Source organism: Rhincodon typus, unplaced genomic scaffold (genome assembly GCF_021869965.1).
Source record: "Rhincodon typus isolate 14 unplaced genomic scaffold, sRhiTyp1.1 hic_rhity00002530, whole genome shotgun sequence".
Lineage (NCBI taxonomy): Eukaryota > Metazoa > Chordata > Chondrichthyes > Orectolobiformes > Rhincodontidae > Rhincodon > Rhincodon typus.
Genome location: NW_025968168.1, coordinates 4,187 through 16,538, shown reverse-complemented (window position 1 = coordinate 16,538; position 12,352 = coordinate 4,187). Strand labels below are relative to the sequence as shown.

The following is a 12,352-nucleotide window of genomic DNA, read 5'->3' as shown; positions in this document are numbered from 1 at the left end:
CTGAAACAATTTTAACCCCCTCCACAGGAGTTATTTTGAGTAAATGAATGAGAAAAGGGGAAAAATTGCATATTTATTATCTAAAATATTTAAATGGCAATTGATTGCAGAATTCTGGGTGTCCTGGTCCATGAATCAAAAAATGTTAGTCTGAAGGTACAGCAAGTGATTAGGAAGGCAAATGGAATGTTTTATGTATTTCAAGGAGAATGAACATAAAAGTAGGCAAGTTGAGCTACAATTGTACAGTGCGACCAAGCGTGCAATTTTGGTCTCCTTGTTCAAGAAATTGTGCAATTGCTTTAGAAGTGGTTCAGAGAACGTTCACTTAACTAATTCCTGGGATGAAGATGTTTTATGAAGACAGCTTGGACCTGTGTCCATTGGAGTTTAGAAGAATGAGAGATGATCTTATTGAAACCTATAAGATTCAAGAGGACTTCAGGGTGGATGCTAAAGGAAGGATTCCTATTGTGGGGATAACTAGACTCCTTAAAAATCAAGGGCCCTTCATTTAAGATAGAGATAAGAATGTTTGCCCTCAGAGGGTCCTTGGTATGTGCAATTCTCTTCCATAGGCAGTATGGAGGCTCAGTCTTTGAACATTCTTCAGGTAGAATTCAATAGATTCTTAATGAACACTACCTCAAAGATTAGCGGAATAGACAGGAGAATGGAGTTAAGGCCACAATCAGATCAATTGTCATCATTTCAAATGGTAGAGCAGGACCAAATGGCTTGCACCTGATTCATATATTTGTGTCTATGATCTTCGACATTTGAAATTCATGAAAGAAGCATTAAGTAGGTGGATCTTAAAGCGGCCTGCCTGCGATTTTCAAGGTAGCTAAGGGATTGATATTGTTTCTCCAGTTGCTCACTGTGGGGGTCAATTCAAAATGATGGGATTAGGTAAAAATTAGACAGATGGAGTTGTTTTCGCAGAACTAGGTAAACCGATTAAAGTAGTTAATATAAATGAGATTGAGGCAGTGTAGAGTGGGATGGCAAGGAGGCTTTAGTTTTACAGCACCAAAAAAGACTTTTTGGCCCATTTTGTCTAGATCACTCATCAAGCACCTATCTACTCTTGCTCCATTTTCCAGCACTTGGCTCAAAACTTTGTGTGCAGTGATGCTTCAAGTGATCATGTAAGTACTTCCCATACTTCAAATAATCGTGAGTAGCTGAGAGGGGAGGCTGAAGTCTATCAGAAGATGACAGATGTTTTTCTTTTCCTATTCTAAAAATGGCCAATGTTCTTGAGTACAGGTGTTCACAGACTCTCTCACTCTGATTCTTTGTTTCAGCAACGTATTGAAATCCGTAAACTGCGTCATGGTGATAATCTGATCCTGGGATTCAGTATTGGAGGTGGAATCGACCAGGACCCAACACAGAACCCCTACTCGGAGGACAAAACAGACAAGGTGGGAATGAGCGAATTCAAATTCTGTAAGGCTTACCAGCAGGAAATAACTTAGTGGATGCGTGTTAAAACCAGCAAACAGTTTCAACCACCTCTAGGTAATGTGTATTCAAGAAGAATGTAAAGGCATTAGAGAGGATGCAGAAAAGATTCAAAAGAATTGTTCTAGGGATGAGGAACTTCATGTAGGTTGATTGGAAAATGTGGGTCAAGTGTCCATGAGGAAGAAAAGATTACGAGGAGATTTGACAGAAGTACTCGAAATCATGAGAGATGAAGACCGATTAGCTAGGAAAATGTCTCATTAGCAAAAGATCAAGAACAAGATGGTACAGGCTTGAGGTAATTGACAAAAGAAATGGTGAAGATATGAAGCAAACCTTTTTCACATGGTGAATGGGTGAAATCTGGAATGCTTTGTCCGAGTGATGGAGGATGGTTAGTTGGAGCTTTAAAGAGATAATTGGGTTATTATCAGAAAAGGAACGTTGGAAGAACGTGGGAGAATGATACTAAATAGAGAGCTGGTGCAGACGTGAAAGGCTGAATGGCCTCCTGTGCTGTAACAATTCTGTGGTTCCTGCTTGAACCTAACGGAAGGAGCTACCTATCAGGTGGGCAGAATTTAGGGTGGCAGGATGCTTGAACCCAGAACTCTGGTTAGAATATAACCACAAGAACACAAGCTATGAATCGAGCCTGCTCTTCCATTCAATCCAATTGTGGCTGATGTCGGTCTTCAACTTCATTTTCCTGCCTGCTCCTATTTTCCCTTGATTTCCTGAGATATCAAAAATCTATCTCAGCCTGAAATATACTCAACAAAGCATTAAAAAAACATTGAGGTAGAGAATTCCAAAGATTCATAATTGTATAAATTAAGATAATTCTCATCTCAGCCCTAAACGGTGAGACAGCCCCTGCATGGACTCTGTTAAGTACATTGTACATTTGATTGAAGTCCCCTCATTCTTCTAAACTTGAGACAATATTGATGTAACTAATTTTTCTCTCCACATGACAACTTTTCTTATTTCTTCATGGGATGAGGGCATTACTGGGTTGACCGACATTTATTGCTCATCCCAGATGGCAGTTAAGAGTCAACCACATGTGGGTCTACAGGATGGGAGTTTCTTTCCCTAAATGGCATTAGTGAACCAGATGGATTTTTCTGACAACTGACAATGGATTCATGGTCATCATTAGACTGTTAATTCCAGCTTTTTTTTAGTGAACTCAAATTCCACCATCTGCCATGATTGGATTCGAACCCAAGTCTCCAGAACATTACCTGGGTCTCTAGATTGACAGTTCAGTGATAATACCACTTAGCTGTCACCTCCCCTGACATCGCAGTGACTAATGTGATGAAACTTTGCTGAACTGACCTTCCTTAAATGCGGAGATCAAACTGCTCATTACACTAGATGGGTTTTCAGCAAAACTCCTTACAATTGTAGCGAGGTTTCCATATTCCTGTTGTCCAATCCCCTTACAGGCCATGTTGTACCTTTATGCTGACTTCCTGTATTCCATATAGGAGTATACGCAGGTCCCTCTGCACAACAACATTTATGTTTCACACTAAAGAATCAAAATGTAGATCTTTTTCTGTATCTGAAATGAATAATCTTTTGCTGTCCAACATTATACTCCATCTACCACCTTGTTGCACACTCACTCATTTTGTCTCTATCTCTTTACAGCCTCTGTGTCCTCCTTACAACTTGTGTTCCTGTCACCTCTGCTGTTACACCATTGGGAAGTCCAAAGCTTTTTAAAACAAATTTTGCTCCCTCAGGATGAGTATTGATGGCTGGGCCAGCATTTGATGTTTATTTCTAATTGCCTTGGAAAAGTAGTAGTGAACTGCTTTCTAAAACTACTTCACTTCATCTGGTGTAGGGTACCCATCTGGTGTTAGGAAAGGAGTTCTAGAATTTTGACCCAGTAACACAGAAGGAACCTGGCATTGTCGAGCTTCTTGAGTGTTGGAACTATATTCATCCGGACAAATGGGGAGTATTCCATCACACTGCTGACCCCTGCCTTGTAGATAGTGCATAGGCTCTGTAAGCTCAGGAGGTGAGTTACTGCAGGATTTCTTGCCTTTGACCTGCTCCTGTAGCGACTATTTATTTGACTGATCCTCTTCAGTTTCTAGTAAATGGTAAAGCCTAGCATGTTAATCATGGAGGAGTCAGAATTGTGATATTACTGAATATCAAGGAGTGACGGTTAGATTCTCTTGTTGGTGATGGTCATTGCTCGTACATGTTATGAATATTGCTTGCCACTTATCAGCCAAAGCTTGAATGTTGCAAGTGGGTATGCATATGAATATGGAGTGCTTCAGTATCTGAGGAGTCAAAATGATGCTGAAAATTGCATAGTCATCAGTGAACGTGCCTATTTTTGACCTCATGACTGAGCGAAAGGTCATTGAAGCAGCTGCAAGATGGTTGGGCCTAGGACGCTATCCTGAGGAACCCTTGCAGTGGAACGATGAGTTGATTTGGTTGAAGACTGACATTTATGATGCTGATGACCACCTCAGGAGGCCATAATGGCTCATCCAGTCAGCACTTCCGGCTGAAGATGGCTGCAAATACTTCAACCTTGTCTTTTGCACTGATGTGCTGGTTTCCTCATTACCAAGGATAGGTATATTTGTCCATCACCGTTCACAACTTGATGCAGCAGAACTGCAGAGATTAGATATGATCCTTTCACTGTGGGATTGCTTAGATCGTTATACACAGCTGCTTTTAATTTGCATCCAAGTAGCCCTGTATTGTAGCTTCATATGACACCTCATATTTAGGTTTGCCTGGTGTCACACTTGGCATAACTACCTGCGAACCTACTGATCATATCTCCTGCTTTCATGTCTAGATCATTAATGTACTCAACAAATAGCATGGGACCCAGCACTAAACCCTGTGGTATGCCACTGGATATAGGCTTCTGTCACGAAAAAAACTTTTGACTGTCATTCTCTGCTGCCTGCTAGTAATGCCCCTTGTAGATAGAATCATACAACATAGAAACAGACCCTTCGGTCCAACTTGCCCATGCTGACCAGTTTTCTAAACTAAACACCGTACAATTTGCCTGCATTTGGCCCATAGCCCGCTAAACTTTTCCTATTCATTTACCTGTCCAAATGTCTTTTAAATGTTGTAAGTGTACCTGCTTCTACCACTTCCTCTGGAAGCTCAAACACTCTTCTGCTCCTCCTGCTCACCATTGGTGTCTTGAGGAGTTTACAGCATGACATTGAGAGAGTTTAGCTGTGTTATGAACACACACTTTGACTATCATGTGGAACTTGAACTGTAAGCCTCTAGATTAAGGGGTAGGAACACTACCCACTGGACTACAAGACCTCCTAGGGCTTCCGGTTAGCCTGTCACTGGAAAGACAGCATCTCTGACAATGTGGCGCACCCTCGGTGCTGCACTGGGTCTCATTTTTGCTTTTTTTGAACTTGAACCCACAGCTGTCTGGTGGTGCAATCGAATAGGTTGAGATCAGCCATTTGAAAGCTCAACTAAGAATTAATCACATGTAGACAACATTGCTCCCTTTGGGACCCTAAGTGGACTAGTTGATTTTAATGACAATTTGACAGTTTGAACTGACATTCCCTGAATTGATCTACTAATATAATCGCTGCTCTATTTATGATCTCAACTGCAAGTTTGTAACTTGATGTGCTTACAAAGACTAAATTAATTTCAGCCTTCAATATAGTTGAGCTTGCCTCTTTTTCACCACCACCCCTCCATACCTCTCCCTTCCAATTCTGTCTGCTTCTGCCTATTCAATAACCCTGCCTCCAACACCACCTGAGGCACAGTTCCAAAGTCAAATAATCCTTAAAGAAAAAAGTCCCCTGATTTCTGTGCCAAAAGTGTGATCTCTAATTTTAAAGCAGTGCTCCCTAGTTCTGGACCTGATGTTATTGGGACAGGATGGTTTGAGATATAAGCAGAAGCTGAATAGGCTGAGATTTTTTTTCCCTTGAGTGTAGATGGTTGAGAGGTGACCTTATAGACGTTATAAGATCATGAGGGGCATAGATAAGGTGAAAAGCAAAGGTCTTTTCCCTAGGGTGAGAAGTTCAACACTAGAGGTCATGGGCATAGGTGAGAGGGGAAAGCTTTAGAAGATATCTTAAGGGAAAATTTTTTACACCTTATCTAATAGGGTTTTTACACATTGGCTGAAAAAGCTCTCCTGGATACATTTTAAGAATTCCACCCCCTCTAATCCTTTCATAGAGTCATAAAGATATACAGCACAGAAACAGACCCTTTGGTCCAACTTGTCCATGTTGACCAGACATCCCAAATAAATCTAGTCCCATTTGCTGGCATTTGGCCCATATCCCTCTAAACCCTTCCTATTCATATACCCATTCAGATGCCTTTTAAATGTTGTAATTGTATCAGCCTCCACCACTTCCTCTGGCAGCTCATTCCATACACGCACCACACTCTGGGTGAAAAAGTTGTCCCTTAGATCCCTTTTAAATCTTTCCCCTCTCACCTTAAACCTATGCTGTCTAGTTTTGGACTTACCCACCCCTGGGAAAAGGCCTTCTGTATTTACCCTATCCATGCCCTTCATGATTTTATAAACCTCTATAAGGTCACCCCTCAGCCTCCAATGCTCCAGGGAAAATAGCCCCAGTCTATTCAGCCTTTCCCTATAGCTCAAAACCACCAACCCTGGCAACATCCTTGTGGATCTTTTCTGAACCCTTTCAAGTTTCACAACATCTTTCCTATAGCAAGGAGACCAGAATTGCATGCAGAATTCCAACAGTGGCCTAAGTAATGTCCTATATAGTCGCAATATGACCTTCCAACTCCTATACTCAATGCATTGACTGATAACGACAAGCATACCAAATGCCTTCACTGTCCAATCTACCAGCAACTCCACTTTAAAGGAGTTATTTCACATTTTGTCTATACCAGTTCATATTTAGGAAGTACAAATCCTTTACTATTATTACCCTACTTTTACACTTCTGAGATTTTTTTGCCTACATATCTGTCTTTCTGTTTCTCCCTATTTAGGAACCTATAGTATAACCCCAGCGAGGGTTTTAATTCGCCTCAATTGGAGGAATTGGCCTCATTTAAGGAATTGTCTAAGAGATCATTGCCCCTTGTTGCAATAATTGACTTCTTGATCTATATTGCGACTCCACCTCCCCTTTTCCATTTCTTTCCCCATCTCTGTACGGATATTGTCCCGTTCCAGTTCTGGCATAATCCATTTCATTGACATCCTACTTTCCCCAAAATGAACTGAGTGATCTGCAGCCTAAAGCCCTGCATTGCACCGATGCTTCAGCTTTGTGTAAATTTTGTTCTATCCACCTATTCCTATACTCACTGACCCTTCAGTTTGAAAAGTATGTTCCCACCATAGGGAGATTGGATGCTACTGTTAAAAATAGCTGCTGTGATCCAACTGCTCACGCTCAGTCGCACCCTTCATTTTAATACTTGATGTTAGTAGTCACTGCAGCTGATGGAAAACATAACAAAAAGCTGTATCAATATATATAATACATTTGATTGAAAGTATTTGGATTTTCCAATATTAAGGTTGCAGTGTGCTGCCTGCTTAGGAATGCACTGTTCTGTCAACCAGCAAAACCCTGAATAATATGAGGACTTTCTTTATGGATCCTACCAGCAATGAGCAGTGATTCAAGTTCACTGGATTCGTTATGAAAGTAGAAGGCGTTGGGTTTATTTGTATATCAAACCTTAGATGAGGTGATTTGTTTGATAAACTTGAAGCAAAGCATTGTTTAAAATGTCACTTGTACACACAGTGCTCCACCTTGTGGTGGCATTGGTCACTGAGGTAGCCTTTTTCAAAACTGTGTCCCTTCCTGAAACTTCACTGAAATGCCTTCAGTGCACGTATATCCTTCCTTAAATAAGGAGACCAAAACTGTACGCAGTTCTCCAGGTGTCGCCTCAAACATCTTTGCTTTTATGCTCCTCCACTCTTGCATTAAAGGCCACCATTCCGTTTGCTTTTCTAATTACTTACTGTATCTGGATGCTACATTTTTATGATTCATGTACAAAGTCACCTCTCTGACTGTACCACAACATTCTGCAGTCTCTCTTCAATTAAATAATCTGTTTTTTCTCTTCTCACGACCAAAGGCAACGTGCTCACATTTTCCCACATTAATATTCCATCAATCCTTTGTTCATTTAAGCTATCCTTTTGCAGACTCTTTGTATCCTCCTCCCAACTTGCTTTACTGTATATCTTTGTATCACCTGAAGATTTGTTACAATGGTCAGTCCCTCAACGAAGCCATCAAATATTTAAGGTTCCAGCACAATCCAGTTTCTGTTGCCATCTTGAAAATGACACATCTATCCCAACTGTTTCCTCTCAGTTAGCCAATCCTCTACCCATGTTAATATATTACCACAACGCTATGAATTCTTCTACTGTCCCAAATCATCTTATCTTGCTATGTGGACCACGGAGAGAATTTAATGCTTTCCATTCATTGTAGAGGTTAGGAGTCAAATCCACGAAGTGGTAGGAAAAATATCCTCCTTCCAGTTGATGAAATGGATCTGAATGATTTCAACCCCCTGCTAAATTTCTTTAAGGTTGGTTGCTGTGGTAATAATGTGATTTTCAAACTGATGATATATCAGATTGTCCATGCTGCAGTGTGGTAATAAATAACCTGTTTGCTCATTTCTCTTTGACCTGGTGAAGTTGTGGAATATTTGATAGGAATGTTCAGCTGAGAACTGGATAAATACTTAAAGGTGAGCAAAATTCATAAGTATGTTAAAGTGTAGGGAGTCGACTAATTAGATCCCTGTTGTCTTATGTTTAGTGATTAGTTTGTTTAAATGATTATAGTTTCTGTATTCTGGTTAAACTATCAGAACCAACTGTACTTCTCTCTTTGTATTTACAGGGTATATATGTAACAAGAGTCTCAGAAGGAGGACCAGCGGAAGTAGCAGGTCTCCAGATTGGAGACAAGATAATGCAGGTCAGGTTTGCAGTGTTGCTGTGTGCAAAGCAATATGTGCTCAGCCATTTATCATTCATCTAACAATTATGTCCATTAACTGACAAAGATCATAGATTCTCTACAGTGTGGAAACAGGCCATTCAGCCCTTTGAGACCACACCAACCCTCTGAAGAGCATCCCAACCTGTCCCAGCCACCTAATCTATCCCTGGAACCCTTCAGGCTAATCCACCTAGTCTACACTTCCCTGGACACTATGGTCAATTTAGCGTGGCCAATCAACCTGACCTGCACGTCTTTGGACTGTTGGAGGAAACTGAAGCACCCAGAGGAAACTCGTGCAGACATACGGAGAATGTGGAAACTCCCCACAGTGGCCTGAGGGTGAAATCAAATCCAGGTCCCTGATGCTTTGAGGCAGCAGTGCTAACCACTGAGCCACTGTGCTGCCCAAGATTGCTGAGGCAATGCCCCTTATAATTTCTGCTTCAGCTTCACATTGTAACCTTTCCTAGTTGCATATAGAGAGGAGCAGGGGGAGAATCAGTTTCTTAGGTGGGCTTTTAGGCCCCTCAACCTTGCTGGACCTATATACTATCAATGAAAGAAATCTTCACATTAGGCTCGAGAGGACAGGCCTGCAATACCATGCAATCTGTCAGGTTGAGAGTCAACTGCCAACATATAGTTTCTGGATGGCAGCCTCCTCATAGTTCAATGGTCAGCCTAGTTAGGTTAATCCCGAGACAAAACGTCAAGGTTGGACATGGTTAGTGGCGATGGTCAGTGCAGAACACTGTTGTTTTTAACACTTCAGGGAGATTACTGCAATTTCTGTAAAGAGTTTGCACCTGAGGAATATGTAAACAGGAGGCCATTCAGTACCTCAAAGCTGTTCTGCTATTTCAGTGAGACCATGATTGATTGGTTTCTTATCTCTATTTGCCTGCTTTTGATTCACATCCATTCAGACCTTGCCCTTGACTTATAGATGCATTGATCTCAGATATACAACTATCAATTGAGTTAACATCTGCTTTTTATGGGAGAGTTCCATACTTTGTGTGAAGACATTTTTTCTCTATCTTCTCTTCTGAATGGTCTGTCTCTGATTTTATTGGTTAAGACCCTTTGACCTCTGCACTGTTTATTTAACTGATTGACATGTCTGTTGGTTTGAAGCTGCCTTTGGAAGATGAGATCTCACAGCCTGTTGTATGTAATAGTAAACTGAAGTACAGTGTAGAGGGTACTCTGTTCAATTCTTAGGCCTTGATACGTTTTCTTGATTTTGGGCAGGCAAGGATGCATTCTGGTTCATTGAGAACACCAGATCCCATAAGAATGGGACTGGACTCAGTGATGTTGAATATTTGAAATATGTGGTGAGAAACCTCAAGCTGTAAAGAGAATCCATTGCAGGCAGCTTGTCTTGTTTAACATTGAACAAATGGGAGTGTAATGGACTCTGTTTTGAACCACACACCTGATATCGGTTCCTTTTGCAGGTGAATGGTTGGGATATGACGATGGTAACACATGACCAGGCCCGGAAACGTCTCACTAAGAAGAATGAAGATGTTGTTCGGCTTCTGGTAACTCGTAAATCTCTGCAGCAGGCAATCCGCCAGTCACTGCAGTGATCAAGTTCTCACTGAGACTAGTGTCCTGCTTGAATATCACATTTTAAAGAGAAATTATCCTGTCATGAAAGGCCACTTAATATTGCTGCTTGGCATTATACAGACCATAGGCAGTCAGCATTCATCACTAGTAGACAAGCAAAGGCACTTGCTATTTAAGTGTATAGATAACAACCTGCATGTCATTCTCAGTGAGAATGACATGACATTCTCTGGTGGAATGTACAAACTAGTACTGATAATATCAATTTGACAGCCTTATCATTGGGACCATTACCCAAAGTCAAGGACTCTGGCACATTTAATACTAGAACCTCAAGCTTGTTAGACAAGTATTTGACATGTTCTTTTCACATTCCTCTGTTTAAATGCAGACTTTAAACTATTTTAATTGGTTTTAAGTCTGCATCCAAATGCCAGAGTTCTGTGAAAGATATTGCTGGTATTCTTGAGTGTTTTTCAATGGCCAAGATGCACCAGAAGTGGCTGCTCACCACTTTTCCTATCGGCACTGAGCAACTTAATGGATAGTTGTTGTTTTAAAAAGTGACCTCAATGTATTAGGCACTGTGTGAAAATAAGCAGAGATACACTTTCGTTTTATCTGTTGACACTATAGCTTTATCTGTCGCATGTACCAATGAATTGATGCTGCATAATATAAGGATTGCCCTGGGGCTCACTAATCATGGGAAAGTTGCTGTTTTGGTGGAAGAAGCAATTAATTTTAAAAATGAATTTGTACCAAAGCGATCTACATCCTTTCTGCTGTAAATTCTGAACCTATGCAGGCATTTAGAAGTTAAAGATTTGTCTGAAGTCATATTTCAAAATGTACATTTTTTTTTACAGCTTTATATTGAATAATCTTTTCTAATATTTTAAACACAACCTTGTGCCTTCACACACTTAGCTGCACAGTACTAATCTCGGAATGTAAAGTATAACCACAAGTGTTATGTACTTGCAAAAGGAACCGGTGCCAGATTGTTATTTCTGAGCTTTTCTTCTCATGTTGCTGTATATGGTGTAGCTTTCATTTATAATCCATGGTCATCACTAAGTAACTATCCAAGGCTCTCCAAAGTGCCTTCATTCCCAGTTATTGCAAATAGCCAGCCAAAAGCCCAAAACACATAGAGGGAAAGGATTTCACTGCAGTGTATGCTGCACAAACATGCATTTAATTTCCCTCCTTTGCCTACAATTATTGGGACCTTTCACGTATAAAAATGAAACCAAAGCTTGTGTGCATAGTTACCTGATTACCACTTAGCCAGTTGTAAGTGTGCATGGCTGCCTGTTGTGGCTGGAACACCAGCAAAGTTACCAACAGGTGGTTTCTGAAACAAGCTGAGAGCTCTGGATTCTAACATTCTGCTTTCGAAGTTCTATTTGTTTCTCATCATATGTTTTACTCCATTTCTGATGGTATTGCACAGTGAGAACTAGCTCTCACCAAACAATAACTGTGTTCAGATTGCATACAGATACTACATGCTTCATCTCGGCTCCTCACAGCATTAACTTTTTAATTGTATAGTTTACTAGACATTTTGAACCATTTCCTGACTTTTTAAAAAATAGATAAGTGACTACAAAACTTAAGGTGTGTAAAGATGCATAGGGACTGCCAGGTTCATGTTTGTAAATCCTGTGGATCATGAAATACTTTCATATTTTCATGACTAAGACTCTTAATAATTGGGTTAAATTGTTATGAATAAAACTGGAGCGTAAGAAATGCGATTACTCATTGTACAAAATAGCCTTTCACCATTCAACTGCTTTCAATAAAAAAAACTTTAGTTATTAAATAGGATCTTGTGTCTTGTTTATACAGAATCCAGTGCCTCAAGAGGATGTGACACTACCTGGTTTGACCTATTAACTGTCTTTAGCAGCACAGCTGGAATTGTCAACTGCTGCTGTTAGTCCTGTGACTGTCAGCATCCAGCCTGTGTCTAGGCCTCTTCCTGGTTCAGCTAGTTCAACATGTTCCCCATTCACAACCCAGCCTGTTATAGCCCTGACTTCTTGACCAGTTTTTAAAAGAAGGGAGTTGGAAAAAATAGCTTTTAATTCTTTTAATATATAATTCTAGAGTTTGAAGTGGTTCATATGTTAAATCCAGCAAGAAAGCCCACACATGTGGGCCATTTGTGAATATAAATTGGACTAATCTCACCGAGTGATTCTGAATATATCTATCGTTGTGTATACTGGAAT

At 40.4% G+C, this 12,352-nt stretch overlaps 1 protein-coding gene across 1 annotated transcript in view; it reads left to right on the top strand.

The window, feature by feature from the left end:
- tax1bp3 (Tax1 (human T-cell leukemia virus type I) binding protein 3) overlaps nucleotides 1-11,940 on the top strand; it is a 17,475-nt gene extending 5,535 nt beyond the window's left edge. Inside the window, exons 2-4 of the mRNA XM_020529681.2 lie at nucleotides 1,311-1,430; nucleotides 8,421-8,498; nucleotides 9,989-11,940. Of these exons, the coding sequence (XP_020385270.1) occupies nucleotides 1,311-1,430; nucleotides 8,421-8,498; nucleotides 9,989-10,123 (333 nt within the window). The 3' untranslated portion in view covers nucleotides 10,124-11,940. The remainder of the gene's footprint in view (nucleotides 1-1,310; nucleotides 1,431-8,420; nucleotides 8,499-9,988) is intronic.
- The last annotated feature ends 412 nt before the right edge of the window (nucleotides 11,941-12,352 follow it).